Here is a 20,417-nt window from a genome sequence, read left to right on the forward strand (position 1 = left end):
GGGCTCCATCCTGGACTGGAGGGAGGGGAAGGAGGGGATGCAGAGCATCTCCCAGGGTGGCGAGGGCCTGATCCAGCTCCTCAACAGACAAGGCAGCCAAGGGAAGGGGTTCCATCCTGCCCCTGGGGGAGCTGCTCAGCACCCCCAGAGAGAACCCATGAGCCATCTCCCATGGAGCCCAGCCTGGCTTGCTGAACACCACTGCCACCTCTGTCCCCACTGCCAGGTCAGGAAGGACAGGAGCTGCCTGATCACCGCACACCGGCAGACCCAGGGGGGATATTTTGGGGTACCAACCATCAGAGTGCCAGACCCCACTCTCCTGCACCGGCCCCACGTGAGCACAGGGACCTTTTCCTGGCTAGCACAGGTGACAGCACATGTCACCCCTGTCCCGACGGCACTGATGACAACACACATCACCCATGTCCGGATGGCGCAGTGACAATACCTGTCACCCATGTCCCGACAGCATGGGTGACAAATGCATCACCCATGTCCTGACAAGGTGGGTGACAACAGGCGTCACCCATGTCCCGACGGCGCACATGACAACACGCGTCACACAGATTCCGACGTCACGGGTGACAACACGTGTCACTCATGTCCTGGCCAGCACGGGTGACAAGATGCGTCACCCACATCCCGACGGCAGGGGTGACAACACGCGTCACCCATGTCCCGACGGCGCGCCACCCATGTTCCCCGGCACGCACACGCCTGTCCCCGCACTGACCTGGGGGTGCTGCCCTGCCCTGCCCTGCCAGCCCTGCCTGCTCGGGGGGTCCCGCTCGCTCTCCGGCCGGGCAGCGCCCGCCGCCCGCTGAAGAGGTGCCAAAAATAACCCGGTGGCCACGAGGGCTTTTATTCCCGTGACAGGTGCGTGCCTAAGTTGGACAGCACACGTGTCCCCGGGCTGGGATGGGGCTGGGGTTCCCATCCCCGTGACCCGGCGGGGCAGGGCCGGGGGCTGGCGAGGGGAGCGCCCCCGGGGCTGCGGCTCGGCTCTCTCATGAGAGCGGGTGTTTCATTTTACTTACAAAGACAGACCATCGACCATTTCAAGCAACCATGAAAACGGCCGCGAGGCAGAAACGTCGGAGGGCCAGCGTCTCGATCTGCAAGCAAAATAAAACACGCTATGATGAGAGAGCAGAGGGGGCAGCTCTCAGCCCGGGGCCCTGCACGGGATGCTCCTCACCACAGGCATGCCAGACCCACCAGGGAGCCGGGTCCCTGCGTCCCAAGGCAGCCACAGGGAGGGTTCAGGGGATGGATGCTCGGCTGCCTGATAAAGTCCTGACAGTTTAGGGACCAAATGAGGTCCCCCCAAGAGCAACCAAAACGCCGTGGTGGCCATGCCAAGCTGCTCCATGCTCCCAGCCTTGTGTCTCAAACCCTGCTCCATGCTGAGCTGGGATGGAGAGGCAGCCTGCTCCCCTGGCCCTGCATCCCGAATCCTGCTCCGTGCTGAGCCATGGCAGAGAGGCTGCCTGCATCCCCAGCCCCGTGTCCTGAACCCCTCTCTGGGCTGAGCCGTGGTGCAGAGGCTGCCTGCACCTCTGGTCCCTCATCCCAGACCCAGCCACACCTGGGCTGTCACATCAGCACAGGGCCGGGATTGACACCCAAACCAACCAAGCACACCTGAGCACCAGCTGATTTCTAGAGTCCAGAAGCACTACTGGGGGACTGCAGGTGTCAGGGGATGGATCTTGGGGGTTGTTTTGGGGTGTTTTCTTCCCTACTGGGGTTTTTCTGAGCAAGAAACAGCTACGAGCAAAACCCTTGTGTGCATGTGTGCCCAGGAAAAGTCTCAGCAGAACCGAAGCAGCCCCTGGCAGTGGCCACTGCCACTCCTGCTGGGGACCAGCCTTGTCCCCTGCCTGTCTGGATCCTGCACTGCATGTGCCTTGTCCATCCATGTGCCAGGACAGTGACACCAGCACAGTGACAGATCCCCGGTGCAAACCCTGCGGGTGTGCAATGAGCCCACGTGCCTCTGGTGCCACCACCACATTGGGTGGCTGTCCCCACTCCAACTACAGGGAGTGAAACTCCCACCTGGAGTCCCCTGATGCCACCACACCACAGCCTGGGCAGGACAAGGAGGTCCCAGCCACTGTGGCTGGCCATGACGCTGCCCTGACACCACTGGGTGCCACATGCAGAGGGACAGATGTGTCCCCACATGCATGGGACCCTCCACGGGGCCATCTCCGATCCACAGGAACTCCCCCAACCCCCACCACCCTCCAACCACACACTGCCCTGTGCCAGCACTTGCTGACTGGCTGGCAGGATATCCCTGTCCCCAGGGACCTCACAGGAACACGCTCCAGCCATGCAGAGCCTCCAGCCTGAGGCCAGGTGATGTCACCCGTGTCACCGCCAGCGCTGCGCTGGCTCCGAGCACGCTGCCGGCCCCGGGTGCCGCGCGTCAGGCGGAGCAGGGGCACGGCCCCGGGCTGGCAGCCCGTGCCCAGGTACTCACTGGTGCTGGGTGTGAAGGAGGGGTGGCGCGAGGCTCCCTGGGCGGCGGGCGGGGGCATGCTGGGCGGCGTGGAGCGGGCCTGCGTCTTCACGTCGGCCGGCGAGTCGGGCATGGCGGCGGCCGCAGTCTCCGCGTTATCTGCGGGAAGAGGGCACGGGGAGGTGAGCGGGGTGTGCCAGGCAGGGCCAGGATTCCCTGGCAAACAGGAGTCAGGGGCACAGGGGACACTTGGGGACATTGGGCTGGCTTGGGCATCGCCGGTGCCACGGCAGAACTCGGGTGACAGGGACAGTGCCCGGTGTCCTGTGTGCCACAGGATGGTGGGAGGGTGATGGAGCTGCTGTTCATCTGCACAGTGCCCGTGTGGGGACACAGAGTGCTGGCACCGCTCTGCCCCTGCAGTGCCAAGCCTGCCCCAGCCTGTGTCACATCACTACTGTCACAGCACAGCACCCTCCTGACACATCCTGGGAATTCCTGCTGCCTGCTGACCCCTCACCAGCCCTGGCAGCGTCACCCAGGGCTGGCACAGCCCCTGGCAGAGATTGTGGGATCATTACAGCCCGTGTTTAGTGGCAGTGACAACAGCAGGGCCCACATATCCCCCAGTGACTGTCCTGCCCAGAGTGGCCCTACAAGGGCAGGTCCTGCAATGCAGGGATCACAGAGCTCCGGCCATCAGCGTCACCCCAGCGGGCATCACCACCTCCCTCCCAGCCCCAAATAACTCCCAGCAGTGCATTCCCTACCGAGGGGGGAGCGTGCCAGCACCATCTCCTGCAGACACAGCCCCAGGGCAGGGTCTGGGCCCCCTGGCTGCCACACTGGCCCTGACGGGTGGCCACAAGTGCTGGCAGCTGTGGGGATCTGTCACCGTGCCCGCGCCACTGCTGGCTCCAGCCAAAGATGGAAGCGGCCACCACGGCCACCCCCGGCCATGGGGTCCCCCTGTGCTCAGCACCTGGCCTGGCTGATAATCACTAATCCAATATTCATCCTCAATCCAGGGCTACTGTGGGGACATTAATTGAACCTGGCCACAGCACATTGGCTGGGCTAAGTAAAAGCAGGGCCTGATCCCCTCCGAGATGCTATCGGGGCTGTGCCACAGGCAGTGGCACACAGAGCAAAAGGAGATGCTGGCAGGAGCCAAAATCTCAGCTGGTCACCCACAGGATCCTTCTGGAAGGCTCCAGCACTATGGCTGTCCCTCTCTGTCCACAGCACACTGGAATGCTGCAGACACCTGGGTGTGCATGCTGCAGTTCCTCGTTCCTCACTCCCTTCTCCCTACCCAGCCACAGGAGAAACCCCAAGACTGTGCAGCTTCCCTCCCCCCAAAACCTCAGCTTCCTTACAGGGCCTACCAGAAGAAATGGTTTGTTTAGAAAAACTTTTATTTTCCTTTTTGTGGAATTGTCCATCTCTGGGCAAAACTTCCCCAGCCTTCCAGGCTTCCCCCGTCACTCAGTAGAGCAGGATCCAGCCCTGACAGCAGAGGATGAGCCCTGAGTGTGCACAGGGTGTGACCCTGTGAGGGTGGCATCCACCTGGATCCCACACGATCCTTGCCTGCATCCCTGGCACCATCCCTGTCCTTGTCACACCCCTGGCAGCATCCTGGCCTGCATCCCTGGAATGGTCCCTGCCTGCATCCCCATCCCAGCCCCGGTCCCCCCACTGCCCTGCCTCCGTGCACATTCCCACACCAAGGAGAAAACATGGATACATTCATCTTGGCACTGACATGGCTTTTCCACAGCTTCCCATCAGCAGGAAAGTTTCCATCAAGCTGAGCAAGCACTCAGGGAAATGGGGCCTGGTTCTGTTTTTTCTTGTGTTTTCTTTTTTGCCTTTAAGTTTTAAATTTTCCCTGAGGTGTTTGCAACCCAAACACAGCCAGGCAAGCACAGAAATCGTCCCAAATCCAACGGGATACAGAGCTTGGAATGCCCAGAGGACCCAACCACAGCTGTGCCAGCAACCCAGGTCCTCTGCAGGATGGGATGAGCTCCAGGGGAGCAAAGGAGGTTTTGGGGAGCAAAGTGCAGCCCCCCTGAGCATCTTCAACCAGCGATTCCAGCACAACTCCAACTCCACTGGAATTATTTTTCCCTCTATTTTTTCCTCTCTTTGGGGTAATTTGTCCCAGCCGCTCGGGGCCGTGTCTGTTTTCCTCCATCTGGTTTCCATTAGGTCTGTGCAGCCCAGATGAATAAGTAATAATATAAAAATAAAAGGATTAGTATTTTCTCCTGGGCCGGCTGGAGCAGCCGCTCCCCACCCTGCCCCCCAGGGCCGGCGGATGCCGGACCCCCGCACCTCCCGTGTGACCCCGAGCCCCCCATTTGTCACACGGCAGGGTTTAACCCCCGGGGCAGGGTCCCCGCTGGGTGACACTGTCACACGGCCAAGCATTCCGGCGGGCACTCGGCATCCTGCAGCCCGGAGCCGAGGGGCAGGAGCAGAGCCGGAGGGACGGGGCTGGCAGCCAGCCCAGCCCGGCTGCGCTGCTTCCCACAGCCCCGGGGAGCCCGTCCAGCCACCACCCGGGCAACAAGTGGGATGTGCCAGCTCCGGGATGAGAGCGGAGCGCCCGGGCCGGCTGCCCCGCTCTCCCTTCCCCAGGGATGGGGGTGAAGCAGGCATGGAGCTGCCCGGGATGTGGCCGCTGGAAAGCTCCGGCTCCCTGCAGGCAAAGCTGCCCGGGTGAAGAAGGGGTTAAAGGGAATTCAGCGCCCAGCATCCTTCATGCTCTCCAAATGGCCACAAATGAAATCCAGATGCTGAAGGCGACGTCTCCCCAAGCCAGGCTGCCTCCGAAACAAAGGCAGGGAAGCATTCCTGCTCCTCAGCTGCCGCAGCCAGCGGGGCCAAGAACAACTCCCCGATAAGATGGCAGGGCCGGAGCTGTCCCAGCTGGAGCAGGTTTGGAAGCGTGCAGTGCCTGAGGGCGGGCAGCAGCGCCAGCCACGTGCACCAGCCCGGCAGAGCTGCTGGGACCTCACGGCACCATCAGCTCCCTCCTCCCCTGCACTATTCCTGATCCACCCCTGGGATCAGCTCCCTCCTCCCCTGCACCCATCCTGACCCCCTCTCGGGACCATGGTGACAAAGGTGACACAGACAGCTGGGAGTTCATCCCCAGTTGCACTTGGAGCAGGAGAAGGCAGGAGTGCAGCTGTGGGATGCTGACAGAAGGTGGGCTGAGATTGGATATTGGGAAGGAATTGTTCCCTGTGAGGATGGGGAGGCCCTGGATCCCTGGCCAGGCTGCACAGGGCTTGGAGCACCCAGGGATGGTGGAAGGTGTCCCTGCCCATGGCAGGACAATGAGGTGAGCTTTAAGGCCCCTCTCAATCCAAACCATTCCATGGTGATGCTGGAGGGATGCTGCCCACCCATCACCGGGGTGTTCCAGGTGCTCATTTTGGGGAGCCAGCCCAGCAGGGAGCAATCCACACCCAGCACTCATCAGCACAAATGAAACCCTTCAAAAGTAAATCCAATTAATCAAACTCTGCACAATCTGTAAAGGAACCCAGATCCAGGCAGCTCCAGTCCTGGGGAGCCCCTGCAGGTCATCCCCAGGGGCATCCTGAGACAGCTCCTGTGCCACTGGCCCCCCTGGGACACCTTCCACCAGCACAATCCCAGGGTAGAACAGATTTCCCCAGCCCAGGTACATCCCAACTGGCTTTGCTTTCCAAGCACCCACATCCTGCAGTGCCAGCCCTGCTGGCAGATGCCCCGCAGCAACTCCAGGCCACCAACTGCCAGCAGGTCCCAAGCCCCTCGGTGTGGCAGTGACAGCACAGCTCCACACGGGACAGCAGCACCCGCAGCCAGGCTCCCCACGCACCCCAAGCCCCAAAATCCCAGTTTTTAATCCAAAACCATCCACCCAGGGACCCAAAGCAGCTGGCTTGGTGCCACCAAGGCAGTGCCAGCAGCTCCTGCTCACCCTGAGCTGGCATGGCCGGGGGTGGGGGATGGGGATGGGTTTGATTTTTCCTCGAAACAACAACAAAATGCCAAAAAAAAAAAAAAAAAAAGGTGCCCTCTCTGTTTTACAAGCCTTCATTTGCTATTGTTTATGTAAACAGGTAAATTGTTTCGTATCTCAATTAAAAACATCTGCCACATAAATGAATACCAATTAACTCATCCTGTTTTTAATTACTCTGTTAATTACACACAGGCAGCAAAAAGGATGGCAGGGGAATAGGGAAAGCATGCTTACACCCCCCCTTCCCACCTTGCTCTTGGCAAGGATCCGAAATGTGCCCAGATAATGATGGATTAAGGTGAAAACCGTGGCTCGTGGCCAGCTCCGGCGTGGCGGCTCCCTCCCGGGGCTCCTCGCACGGGGATTTCCCGGGACCCTCTGGAGAGGTTTTGGAAACCCCAAGTCCCACGGGATGCCCCAAAATCGAGGTGGCCCAGCCCCGCTGGCACTCCCGGTGCCAGCCCCGAGCTCCTTCTCCAAACGCGCCCACGGGAGGGAGAGAAACTTTGGGATGGCGAGAGGAGCGAGGAGGCAGCGTCCCCACGGACCGAGCGCATCCTTGTGCCCTCCTGGCACCGAGGGGTGGCCCCAGGGTGGCACGGGGTGGGTGCCATCCCTGGCGAGGGACCCCGGGCGCCGCCGGCCCCCCCGGCTGCGGGAAGCTTTCCAAGCGAGCAGATGGGGCAGGGAGCGGCGGCAGGAGGAGGAGGAGAGCAGAAAAGGCTATTTTCTCACGCTACATATTTTACAAGTCGAACATTTTGTGCATTTCAGCCCTGCCTGTAAAAGCATCTCGGCCTCAGCCCCGGGACTCGACGGCGGAGCCTGTGAGTCAACAGCGGCTGGCGACGACGTGGCTGCTGGCGGGGGAACGGCTGGAGGAGGGGTCCCCCACACACAGGGGCAGTTTGGGGGGTCCCCCTGACCTTGCGGCCAGCAGCACCCAGCCAGAGCACAATATCTGCTGCGGTGTCGTGCCCGCTGCCACCGTCGGACTGATCCCACCGGGGTGGCACAGGGAGGTGGGCGCACACGCACACACACGCCCTGCTGCTCCCCAGCTGCCTTACACTCCTGGAAATTAAATATCCTGGCTAAACACCAGGAGTAAACAGTGCCGCGGGCAGCCCGGAACACCTGGAGAGGAGCAGGGCTGGGGCTGACCCTGCCGGAGCCACCCCCACCCAGGAAACACCCACCCAGCCTGGGCTGCACCATCCCCCGGAGCCCTGCCACAGGAGCGCCCCAAAACCGGCCCCGCGCCCCAGGCGGGGATTTCTGCAGCCCCGTGCGGGGGATGCTCGTGCCCGAAGGTGGCCCCGATGGCCGGAGCAGCGACAAGCGGCACACGCAGGGGGCTCGGGGCACCCTGGGGGCAGAGAGCGGCCGGAGCAGGGAAAGCTCCCCCTGCACCCCGCGGCTCCGGTCCCGGCAGCGTGGGAACGCCGAGACGCCGCCGCGCCCCGGGGCCGCCGTGCCAGAGCCGGCCCCGCAGGCGCCGGGCTGGTACCGGCTCCGAGGGGGTGCCGGATCCGGCCGCGCTCTCCCACAGCCTCAGGCTGCTGCCTCACCGACTCTTTGTCTATTTTTGAACCCCGGGCTCCATTTCAAGGCGATTTTGCCCATGTGAAATTGAATCAAAGAACACAGGAAAAAAAATATTAATGAGAATTTTGCAAAATAAACAGGAAATCCCTTGGATGTTTTCTGGAACCGTCGGTCAGCATCTTCCGAAGGAAAGCTGGGAGTTTGTCAAGGTGGGGTTCCCCCTGGGGAGCCTGAGCACAGCGGGAGGGACGGCAGAAAACAGCTTCGGGAAATCTAAAAATAACCCCAAACTGGGCAATGGCACTAAGGCCAGGGCACCCGGGCAGGGAGTGCCCTCTGTGCCGCCAGCTTGATCTTGCCCCCGGCGGACAAGGATTGATCCCAGCTCGGGGACTCCCCATCCTGCTGGGCAGCTAAATCCAAGTCCCACGTGAGATCCAGCCTGGAAAGCACAGGGCAGGCTGCAGCACCCCACCTGCAGCACCGACAGCATCCCCGGCCCCAGCAGCAGCGATTAAGCCCAGCTTAACCCGTGGGCTGTCCCTGGTCCCTCCCGGCCCCGTTCACAGGACCCGGCCCTGATCTCCCCCAAGCCTTGCACTCACTGTGACCCTGCTGCTCTGGCTGGGGGCTGCAGAGGGTCACTGCTGGCGTGGGGGGATTGGTGTGTCCCCCCAGGAGGGACCCAGCTCCTGCCCCACTGCCAGCACTCCCTGGCAGCCCTGCCCTTCCTGGTTGACTCGCTGCCAGTCCACTGACTTTGGCTAAGAGGTAAAATAACAGGAATTTGTGGGGTGGCTCCCTCCCCGGGGGTCCCGCAGCACGCAGACACCTTCCCGAGGTGGCTGCAGGACAGGGGGCTGTGCACAGGCACGGGCAGAGCCAGAGTGCCCCCACATTCCAGCAGGGATTTACAGCAGCGAGCGGAGCCAGACCCCATTCCCAGGGCACCGCCGGACACCGCAGGAGCCTCAGCGCCTGATCCTGCCCGGGGATTTCCAGGCATGCAAACATCCACGGCTCCAGAGCAGAATTCCAGGAACATGGGCACAGACCTGCCAGCCCCAGGTATCCCGTGGGACCTGCCAGAGCCCCCTCCTGCCTGCAGCAGCCCAGCCCTGAAGGGGGGCTGAGCACCAGGATATTTTTCCATCCTGCAGCCTGGAAGTTCACGACGAAAGAGGCAAATCCTGCAGCCACACGAGGCCTCCCCAGTAGCCAAACCCGGCACCCAGCCCACGGCAGCACCCAGAACCACGGGAGATCAGCCTCTCCCCCGCCATGTCCTGGCTTTTTCCCCCTACAAACCAACATCTGCACTCACGTTTGCCAAACAAAACACACCCAACATCTGCCTGCTCCCGGGTAAAACCTTACCTGCCGGCACGGGAGGCAGCCGGCAGGGAAAACCCCCTTGGCACAGCCAAGTTCATCTCCACTCGCCTCCCCAAGCACGGATTCTCTCCCTGCGTGGAAGCTCTCAGCAGGAGATCTGCCTCACAAACCTCCGAGGATCCAAGAGCCCACCCCAGGCGGCAGCTCAGCTCCATGGGGCTCCTCACCCGAGGACCGTGGCTGTCAGCATCCTCCCCGGCTGCTGCTCCGTGCTTGCCGCGGGAATTCGGGCTGGCTCCCCCATTCCTCCACGCCCGGTACCACGGCAGAGCTCGCCCACCGCGGCGCCGAGCAGACGGGTGTTTGCAGAGTGTCTTCAAGTCGCTCGACAAAGGAGCAGGGAATTAATATTCCTTTTAATTAAAGGCAGAAAAATCTCTTTGTTCCTGAACAGAGAGAAAACAACAGAGGGAAGAGCTCAAAAGCTCTTCCTGAGCTGGAGACGAGACCATCGCTTGGAATCAAAGACACTGTCAATGCACACGTGACCTCGAATTAAAAAAACAAAATGAAACGCAGCAGCGGCAGTGGCTCCTCTCCGACAGCGAAGGAAAGTTGCAAAGTTTTTCTTGGCTAATAGAGGGAAAAAAAAGAATTCCAAGAAAAGGTGTGTTTAACTAGAGAAACGCTCTGCGGTATCCGAAGGCACCATCCAGCGGCGAGGGAATGACGGGAAGAGCTGGTTGTGCTTCGGCTCGGTGTCGAGGAGGAGCCACGGAGAAGCGCGGGGCCAGCCTCGCTCCATCGCTCCTCCGGCAGCATTCCCTTGGCAAAGCCGGGCTGCCCAGCTCAGCTCAATTCCAAAGGGAAAGCAAGAGCGGGCGGTGATGAATGGCAGCGCCGGAGACTCCCGAGCCAGCCTTCCTTCCCAAATCCGCATCCAAACAAACATCCCCCGGCACACGCCAGGACTCTGCGAGTCTTCCCACCACAGCCCCGCGTCCCCAGCACGCAGCCGTGTCCTCGCACAAAAACACACAACGGAGGGGCTGGAACTTCCCAGAGCAGCCCCGGGATTGTTCCCGCAAACTCTCCCGAGTGGGTCAGCTCCTCCTCGCCCCCCAGCACGGCTCCGGCTCCCAGCCCACAGCAGACGGAGAGGGATGCGGGGATGACAAAGAGTTGGACTGCTGGGCACGAGTCGGGAGCCACAACCGGGGGGGGTCTGCTGGGGGTGGACACAAACTCGCGTGGGTTCCCGGGGACGCTGTGCCGCCCCACGCCGCCCCGGCGCTCGGGCAACGGCGGCAGGGGACACGGAGGGGAGAGCAGGAAGCGCACGGAAGAGGGGTCTGCACCCGCCGCCCCCGCGGCAGAGCGGTGCGTGGGAGCGGGGCCCACGGGCGCGGCGATCCCGCTCCGGGGCTGCCTCCGCCGCGGAGCGCTGCGCCCGCTCGCCCCGGCTGTGCCCCCGCTCGCCCTGCCCCGCTCCGCCGCCGTGGCGGGGAGGCGCTGGCTTGAGCACACGGAACATCCCCGGCCCCTGCGCACCGACAGCCGCCCCGACACCGGTAGCATCCCCCGGACACCGGGAGCCTCCGACTTCCCTGCGCACCGGAGCGTTCCCCGGGCACCAGGAGCCTCTTCCTGCCCTGCCCAGCGGCAGCTTCCCCGACACCGGGAGCCTCGCCCGGGTGCCAAGAGCACCTCGGACTCCCGCACAACAGGAGCGTTCCCCGAGCACCGAGAGCCTCCCCGGCTCCTTCGCGCCGGGAGCCCCCCCCGAGCATCAGGAGCATTCCCAGCCCCTTTTCCACGGGAGCCTCCCCGGGCACCGGGAGCATCCTCCGAACACCGGCAGTACCCACAGCCCCTCTGCCCTAAGAGCCTCCCCGGGCACCGGGAGCCTCCGATTCCCCCGTACACCGAGAGCATCCCCCGAACACCGGCAGAATTCCAAGCCCCGCTTTAACGGGAGCCTCCGCGGGCACCGGCAGCCTCCCCGTTCCCGTCCCGGTTGGCGGACGGCACTTACCGTCCTGAGGTGTGGCGGAGGCGTGAGGTAAGTCCCAAGGCAGGGGCCGGCGGGGCCGGCAGGAGCGGGCAGGAGCGGGCAGAGCCGGCAGCGGCCCCCGGCGGCGGCGGCCCCGGTCCGCTTAAGGCCGGCGCTGGCGGAGCGCGGCCCCGCGGCGGCGGCTGCCCCCGGCACCTGCCCGCCGCCGCTCGCCGCGCCCGGGGCCGCCGCTCGCCGCCAGCTCCGGGGCTCGGGGCGCTTCCCCACCCCCCGGAGGGGGGGCACCGGAGAAGCGGGGGAGGGCGGAGAAGCCGCGGTAAATCCGCGGGGCCGCTTCACCCCCTGCGCGCTGCCCGGCGGCGCATCCTCCCGGCGCCGCGCCGCGGCCGTGGGGCGCCCTCGGCCGCGCTCCTTGCCCGGCCGGGCCCCCGCCGCGCCGCCGCTGCCGCCGCGCCGCCCGCCCGGCCCGGAGTGAGCGGGGCCCGCCCGCGCCGCTGCCTTAGACCGGGCCCGCCGCACCCGCCAGGGGGCGCCCCGCCGCCGCCGCCGCCACCGGAGCGGGACCCCCGGGATGAGCGACCGGGAGGGGAACGGGATGGGATGGACTGGGACAGGGATGGGATGGGATGGGATACGGGGCTGGGCAGCACCGGGGATTCTGCACGGCACCGGGAGACTGAGTGGGACGCGGGGCTGCGTGACACCGGCGGTCTGCAAGGGGACATGGGACTGCCCAGGGCTTCAGGGGGCACGTGGGACCTGGTGACACTCTGGGGACTGGAAGGCCGTGCACCACGGTGTACGGGGCTTGGAGGCTGCAGAGATCTGGGTTTGCAAAATCGTCAAAGTTGGGGTGCTAAAGATCGGGGGCTGCAAAGCTGGGAGTGGGGGGCTGCATGGGGGGCGAGGTTACATGTTTTAGGGAGCTGCAAGAAGCTGTGAGTTGTTCTGGAGGAGGTGGAGGGACTGCAAGGAAATGAGCCAGGACTGGTCTGGGGCCATGGGAAGAGTCAAAGGAGTGGAGCAGGCTGGGGGTGTCTGCAAGGGGATGGGGAACTGTGAGGGGATGGAGCTGTGCTTGCTCAGCTTCCCTGTCCAGGGGCCCAAGGGCTGGGGTTGCACTGGAGCAGCCACAAGAGCACGGGCACAGCCCTCAGAGTCCCACATGCCCATCCCAGCCTGGTTTGGGTTCTCCCCACCCTGCTGGGCCTCGTCGGGGCTCCAAGGGCAGCTGCGTGCTGGGAATGCCGGTGGGACCCTCCCCAACAGCGGTGCACATCTGGCTGCCTGGCACACCCTTCCCGCATGCCCCATGCCAGCTGGGGAACAGCATTCAAATTTTCCCTCCCCAAGTCCTACTCCAACACTGCTGCTCCCGTGCAGCAGGAACACAATCCCTGTGAATTTCCCTGTGAATTTCCCTGCGAGCCCAGCCCTGCCTCTGTGTGTAATTACTGTGCCTGGCAGCTGCTTCCCTCTGCGACTGCCCTGTGCCGGTGCATTACTCATCCTCCCTGCTTCCCAGGGATTGGGAGAGCGGCAGCTCTGCCGGGCGGAGTCACCCGGCTCGGCACAGCCGGGGTTGGGTGGCACAGGACAGCTGCGTGGCCACTGGACAGCCAGAGAGTGGCCCCGAGGCACAGACAGTGCATGGGCACTGTGAGGGCACTGCACAAGGGCTGCATGGCCTCTGTGTGACCACTGCATGGCCAGTAAAGGGTCATTGCATGGCCAGCAAATGCCAATGACCACGCCACTGAGTGACCTTTCTATAGGTAGTAAATGATCATCACCAGGCCACTGAGTGACCGTTCTGTGGCCACTAAATGGCCATCACTTGGCCACTCTGGGGCCACCACAGGGTCCCCGAATGACCACTGCGTGGTCACTGCACAGCCCAGCTCCCCCCACTGCTGGGGTCACAGCAGGAGGTGCTGCAGGGCCCTGGCCCAGCCCTTCCAGCCTCAGCTCCAGTTTTCCACCCCTTGCTCTCAGGGGGCTCCCAGGGGGCTCCCAGTGGTTCTCCAGGCCCTGCTGCTCCCGTTCCCACAGGACCTTACCCCGTGCAGGTGCCAGGGCCCCCTGGCACAGGAGGGAATTCTGCCCCCACAGCTGCACTCCTGCCTCGCCACACCCGGCCTTGCATGGCTGGCACCGCTGGCACATGCAAATGCCAGCACCACGTGTGCCTGGGGACACAGGCCCTGGGACACGTGGTTCCCAGCACAGGTCGAAGCCTTGGGGACCCCCAGCACCAGGGGGACAGCCCAAGATTGTTCCCAGAGTTCTGGGCTGCCAGCACAGGGCTCCTTCGGGATCAGGCCGCTCACTGTGAGAGCAGGGACCTGCCCGTGGGTGTGACCATGCTCTCAGCCCAGCCACCTGTGTCACACACCCATGTGCACCCCTGGAACACGCCACAGGCCCTCCTGTGAGTGCCCAGCTGGTGCCATGCCATGAGCCTGGCCATGACCAAACCCATCCCCTCTGACCTGCCAGCCCCCTGCCACCAGCACATCACAGAGACCTGCTGGGAACTGCCACCCCCTCTCCTTGATTTGGGGTGCAGCTGAGGGACAACATCAAACACCCCCTGCCCTGGCCACAGGAGCCACTCAAGCACTGTGGGGACAGGCAGGTGGCACCGCGACCCCGCGGGACAGCAGGGGGACAGAGCCACCATGTCCCCCCCCCCAGTGGCGTTTGGGTGGCAGGGGCTGCTGCGTTCCTATTCCACGCACGCAGCCTGTAATTTTGGTCTATTGAAGTCATAATTCACTACTGTGAAAATAAACATTTGTGTTAGCTCGCTTTATTCGGCGGGGTTCGGCTGAATGTTGATAATTCCCCGCCGGCGGCTGTGCACGTGGTCCGGGATGCGGGGACAAAGCCCGGGCACCCGTGGCCGTGGCCGTGGCCACCTCCTCCCAGGCTTCGGGCGAGTTCCCACCTTCCTTTGTGCCCCATCCCTGGGATCCCCCGGATCCCGAAGGAAGCAGGAAAGGAGAGCCACTTTGTACTAATCAGGGATAATGAGGAAGATAAACGTAATTTTAAGACAATATTTGGAGTGCAGCACCTCCTCAGACCCTTCCCTACCCATCCCTGTCACTGGATTTGGGCCCTTGTGCTGTTTTGTGGATGCTCCCACCGCACCAAAGACACTCCATCACCCACTCCGTGCCATCGCCGTGCAGGAGGACGCCTGGGACGCCCAGCCCCGGCTGTCCCCAGGGCTGTCCCAGACCTGTCCCTGCTGGGTGCGAGGGGCTGGTGCTTCCCTCGGCATTTGCATCTTCCCAGCCTTTATCTTCCTCCCGGTCTCTGTATTGCTGCAATTACAGACACTTTAAAACACAATGATCTGGCTGTTAGCGTGATGGATGACAGAACCTTTCTGTCTGGTTTAAATCATTGCTGAGAGTGAGCAAACTTCCCCGGGTTAACCCTTTCCTGCCCCAAACCCGCTCCCAGCCCGGGGCTGCTGCGAGCTCCACGGCCGCCCATCCACCACACGCCTGGGTCCCATGGGCGGGGTGAAGGGGAGTCTGGCATTCCTACGGGAAAACATTCCCGCATCCCTCAGCCCCTGGGCTCTGTGCTGTTGGGGCTCCTGGGGACAGGCGATGGGACCAGCCCCGCCCCGGCAGAGCCGGTGGCCCCGCTCCGCTCGGCTGCGGTGGGAAATTAACGGCTGGAGCGGAGATAAGCGCCTGCCAGAGCCCGATAGCCGCTGGATCCATCCCAGCCCCGGGCTGGCAATCCTGCCCCCGGCAAATCTGAAAGCGGGGCAGGATGGGGCCCAGTGCGTTCCCACCCGTGGGAGAGGGTGGAAACTCCCGTCCCGACTCGCTGTCGGTCACGCCGGGGTGTGATTGATGGCGTGGCCAGCCCGGGGCGGGGATGAGCCACACACGGCGTGGTGATCCCTGCTCCCTTTGTTGTGGGGAGGTGGCATCTGCCACTGCCGAGCATCCTGCCCGGTGCCCATCCGTGCCTGCCCAGCCCCACGGGAGGGTGTCACCATCACCCACCCCCTGTGCTCGTGGTGCCGGGTCACGTCCTCCACCCCTGCTGGGTGTGCACATAGAGAGGCTGCATGGAGGGTGCCAAGGATCTGCCCCGGGGGAAGGGACACCCCAAGGCACAGCCTGGGGGAGAAGGGGAGCACTGAGACCTCGGTGTGGTGTGTGCCAGGAGATAAGGTGCTCGCTGAGAGCACATGAAGGCAGCTGGTACCAAAACCTCACAGGAAATGGTCACCACCGTGTGCCGTCCATATCTGCCCTGCACACGACCCCTGCCCGCTATCGGGGCCGCTCACGCGGTGGGTGCTGGGCTCACGGTGCCACCAGGGCACCCTCAGATGCCCCTCTTGCCACCGCAGTGATGGGGACACTTTTCACACCTTGTGGGTGCCCAGCCATCGGTGGTGACCCCGTGCACTCCCCTTCTCCCGGCTCTCCGGGAGCTCCGGCCCAGCCCCGAGCTGATTGCTGATTGCTATTCCGGCCGCATCCCCTCTTCACAAGCCTCAGGCTTTTTCAAACAGCCCACGGTGCTGGTTTATCACACCTTGCCCCTGGCCGGGCTGGTGGCCCAGCCCTGTCCCTCCGCCCCGCCCCATGCCGGGTCCTGTCCCCTCCGGCTCTCACGGGACCGACGGTGTCTGCAGGCGGGGGCACCGAGCCGTGCCGCGCTCAGCCCTGGCGTGCCACAGGTTTCCTGTGTCACCCCCAGCGGGTCTGTCTGTCCGTCTGGGTTTCTCAGTCTCTATCCGTTCCCTTTCGGGGAGCAGAGCATCCCTGGGCACCTCCCTGTGTCCCTGCTGGATGTGGCACTGCCAGCAGTGCCCTACAAGCAGAGCTTGGTGACAACGTGTGGCCCACGAGCTGCAGTGGTGCAAAGCCCTGCACGGTTCTGGGGTCTCCAACCTCCGTTTGCTTGGAGCATCCCTGCAGGGACAGGGAGCTGCTGGGCTGGGAAGGCTCAGTGTGACCATGGATGGTCCCATTGCCCTGCCTGCGAGCCTGGATGTGGTGGCCCAAATCTCAGTGCCCAAATCTCAGTGGCAAATCTCAGTGCCCAAATCTCAGTGCCCAAATCTCAGTACCCAAATCTCAGTGCCCAAATCTCAGTGCCCAAATCTCAGTGCCTAAATCCATCCCTGTGCCAGCACCGCCAGCAACGAGCACCAGGATCCAGGAGTGCCAGGAGCCAGGCTGCAGCCCCCAGCACTCTTCCCTTGGCATTTGGCTTGCAGTAGGAGCCCTGGCGCTGGATTTTCCTGCCCGTTAATCCATCGGGGAATGCAGCAGGGAGATAAGGGGCCGGTGGGGAGCCAGCGGCCGGGAAGACGCTCGCCTGCCCGCCGGCTATCGCCCGCCGCAGCTGCATCCGCCCGGGGACATCTGCTGGGCAGGAAGTGCTGTTCGCCAGCCTTTCCCAGGAAAGGGGCTTCGTTTGTGCCTGGCTTCCCTCCGTGACCACTCCTGGGGCTCCCCACACTTGGAGTCACCCACCCTGCAGCCATCAGGCTGCAAGGAGCAGCCCCACCGGCTGCTGAAGCAGATCCAGTGGCTTTGTGGCTCTCCCACAACTTCCATATAGAAAAGAAGAAAAGTGCATCTCCCATTAAAAGAAAAAAAATAATAATTAAAATCCTGTTTTCCTTGCTAACAGATTCGTTCCTGCTTCGTGGCATTCAAAGGGAAACCACCCCCTACTGCTTATCATCCTGCTTGCCCTGTGCTGCCTGCTCCGGAAAATCACCAGTTTGCCTTAAAAAATGGGAGACTTCAGGATACAGCACTGCTCCTCTGGGTGCTTCCAGGTTTTGGGGCTGCCAGGGGCCAAGTTTCCAGCTTTTCTTTGCCATGGGGAGCCTGGGAAGGGTTTTAATTGCAAAGCAGAGATGAGCACGGGCCGCCCTGACTCCAGGAGCTGGTGTTTGGGGTGCATGGAGAGCACTTCCATGGGAGCAGCACCCGGTGCCAAGTCCTGCCAGCCTCATCCTTGGCCATCAGGAATTCACTGGGAGATGCTGAACAAAATCCCTTGAGACACCCTTGGGTTCACAACAGGTTCACACTCCCCTTCTCCCACCCAAACCTTGGGGACCAACTCCTTCCTGGCCCTCCCCATCCCACAGGCTGCACTGCCTGCATCATCCCAATAACAATGGGAATTTAATTAGCAGGCATTGCACTTCTGACACCTCACATCCCTGCAAAAATCAATGGGAGCTAGCAGGAGGTGGTGTGAGCCTGCCTTCATTCTGGCTTGGATGGACATCCAGGCCCTGGGGTGCTTTCAGAGACTTCCCAGGGCCAAAATCCTCCATCCTGGGACTCTGGCTGTGTGGAGGCCAGTGCTGATCTGTGCTGTGCCAGGCCATGCCACGGGGAGCCACGGGCTCGTGCCGGGTGAGGGCTGGGATTTGTTACGAGCTCCAGATGCGCCACGGCAGCGGAGGACGTTGAGGCTGTCTCTGGCCACCTGCATCGTTTCCAAGTTCCCAGGCTAAAAGCAGGGCTTGTTATCAAGAGCAAAAAATGTGCCACCTCTGTTGTATTTCATTTCCCTTTCTCCACCTCTTCCCTGCCCGCTGTGCATCAGAGATAACAGCTCTCGGTGCCGAAGCTGGAGAGCGGGGCCGGCAACGGCCTCGCCAGCCCTATCGCTGCCTCGCCGGCCGCAAGGAAATCAGGAAGTTTGCAGAGATATTTGGCCAGCAAAATAAACATTTCTCCTGCCAAAAGCCTAACGGGCAGCCCGGCGAGCCCGCAGCAATCTGCACGGCTCGCTGGCTGCAGCCTTCCGGAGCACGGTGCCCGCCGAGCCCCGCGCCGCATCCCAGCGCCTTATCGGAGCGTGCCCCTGCTGGCATGTGCCAGCTCGGGGGACAGGGACTCCAGCACGGCTCCTGACCCTTGGTGGGCTGGCACAACACGTGCAGCACCCGGGGTGCACCCATACCCTGCCCTTGTGCTGTCCCAGCTGTGTCCCTGACCCACGGGCGGGTGCCAGGGTGGGCAGGGGGCTGCGGCTGGAGCGCTGTGCTGGGGAGCGGGGTGGGGAGTGAGGGGAAGCGAGGCACGGGGCCAGCATTGTTCACACTGGTGACTCAGCCGGCTCCACTTTCCTGCTCGCACCAAGCACGGGCCCAGCAGAGCCCCCGAGCCCCCCAGAGCTGCCACAGCCCCTTGGCCTCGGTGCCTGGGGATGCTCCAGCACAGGGATGTGGGATGCTCCATCCCCATGGAGCCTCCACACTGCAGACCAGCAGCAGCAGCACCTGGAGAGCCCGTGGGGTCAGATGTGAGCTGCTGATCCCAGAATGAGCACAAACACCCAGCAAACACAGAGCTGAAATGCTGGAAATAAAACATCCTCGGGGCTGGTTACTTGTTATGGAAAGGTTTAATCACAGAGCAGGCTCCAAATGAGTCCCCATGACAGTGAGCCCATGGTGCCCCACTGTGCCTTTGCCATGGGCTTGGCCATGTCCCAGCTCCCCATTCCCACTGGCTGATCCCCAAGGGGATGCCCTGACTAGTGCCAGCCACGTGCCACCCTCAGGGAGCACCTGCCTGCCCAAGGCTGCATTTGGCACTGGAGTGAGTCACCCGTGCCACGGCACATGGCACTGCCATGGCCACCGCCACCTTCCCCCGCTGCCGCCTCTCACCTTGGCTGCTCCTGCGTGGTGCCCTGGCCCAAGAGGGGTCCCTGTCCTCTCTGGAGGTTCCCGAGGGCTTGGTGGCAGCACCCCAAGCCTGTGAGCCCTGCCGAGGCTGGTGCTGTCAGCCTTGTCCCAGGTGTCCCAGGCAGGAGCTGTGCTGGGGATGCTGAGCTGCAGAGGGGCTCGGGGTGTCCTGGCCGGAGGGGCTTGGGGTGTCCTGCCCAGAGGGGAGCAGGGTGTCCTGCCCGGAGGGGAGCAGGGTGTCCTGCCCAGAGGGGAGCAGGGTGTCCTGCCTGCCCGGCGCCTGCCTGGCCGCCAGGGCCACTCATGTGACGGCCGGGGCCGCGGTGGCAGCGCAGCCGTGTCCCATGGCGAGGGGAAGGTGAACAGCTGCCGGGCAGTGATAATGCGGCGGGTGGGGGTGGCCGGGCAGCTGCGCCCGTGTCCTTCCCCAACAGGAACCATCTGTGACCAAGCCCAGCTCTGCCTTCCCTATCAGCCATTCCGGTCTGACTTTCCAACAACTTCCCCTTCGCGCCGGCCTCACTTCCTCACGGTGAGGGGCTGGAGCGGCGCAGAGTGGCACGGCAGGACGGGCACAGCACGACGGGCACAGCAGAACGGGCATGGCACAGCACAGCAGGACAGACACGGCAGGACTGACACTGCACAGCACAGCACATCACGGCTGTCCTGGTGCACCTTGGCACAGCCAGCCCCGTGCACAGGGGCACGGCACAGCCAGCATGCCACGGCAGGGCATGGTTGTCCATTTGCAGCCTGGGCCCCCCTTTTTGCAGCCCCTTTGCCTGGAATCACCCTGGGATGAGGTTTTCCCATGGCTGCTCCTGCTGCTGCCCTGATCTGCAGCTGCAGCATCACCCCCACCTCCTCAGCACTTGGGGGGACCCCCCTGTGCAGCCCATCCCTGCACCCCAGGCCAGGTCCCTCAGCACCGGCGTTTGGGCTCCCCAAGAGCTGTCAGCGAGAGAGAAACAACTTGTTAGAAACCCGAAAGGCGGCTCTGGGCTGCAGGTGGGAGGGAGGAAACGTGTCCTAAAAATACAGCAGCGCCTGCATGGTCCCCGAAGGTGGCTGAGCAGATGGCGTGTCTCGGCGGCCACCTGGGCTCCTGCAGATGGTACCCGGGGCTCCCTGCTCTGTGCCCCCCACCCGGCCTCGGGGGGGCCAGGAAGGGATGGGGGGAAGTGGGGAGGAAGGTACCGGGGTGTGGGAGTGCTGTGCTGTGGGGGCAAAGTGGGGTGTCACCAGCAAAGTGGGGTGTCTCTGCTCTCTGGGTGCAGCCCTGAGCCCCAGGGGACACTGAGCATGG

The 20,417-nt window shown here is 63.2% G+C and overlaps 1 protein-coding gene across 7 annotated transcripts in view; it reads right to left on the bottom strand.

Moving 5' to 3' along the window:
• The window catches only part of CBFA2T3 (CBFA2/RUNX1 partner transcriptional co-repressor 3), a 28,211-nt gene extending 8,740 nt beyond the window's left edge, over window positions 1-19,471 (bottom strand). The window contains exons 1-3 of one of the 7 annotated variants that reach the window (XM_050978954.1): window positions 19,091-19,471; window positions 2,495-2,632; window positions 1,041-1,118 (exon numbers count right to left, since the gene is read on the bottom strand). In XM_050978954.1, coding sequence (XP_050834911.1) covers window positions 1,041-1,118; window positions 2,495-2,606 — 190 coding nt within the window. In that variant the 5' untranslated portion in view covers window positions 2,607-2,632; window positions 19,091-19,471. Of the gene's footprint in view, window positions 1-1,040; window positions 1,119-2,494; window positions 2,633-9,428; window positions 9,579-9,613; window positions 9,754-11,421; window positions 11,523-19,090 lie in introns of those variants that run through there. The other 6 variants (XM_050978950.1, XM_050978952.1, XM_050978951.1 and 3 more) reach the window with 6 other exon arrangements.
• Between the last annotated feature and the right edge of the window lie 946 nt (window positions 19,472-20,417).

Source organism: Serinus canaria, chromosome 11, assembly GCF_022539315.1.
Source record: "Serinus canaria isolate serCan28SL12 chromosome 11, serCan2020, whole genome shotgun sequence".
Classification (NCBI taxonomy): Eukaryota; Metazoa; Chordata; class Aves; order Passeriformes; family Fringillidae; genus Serinus; species Serinus canaria.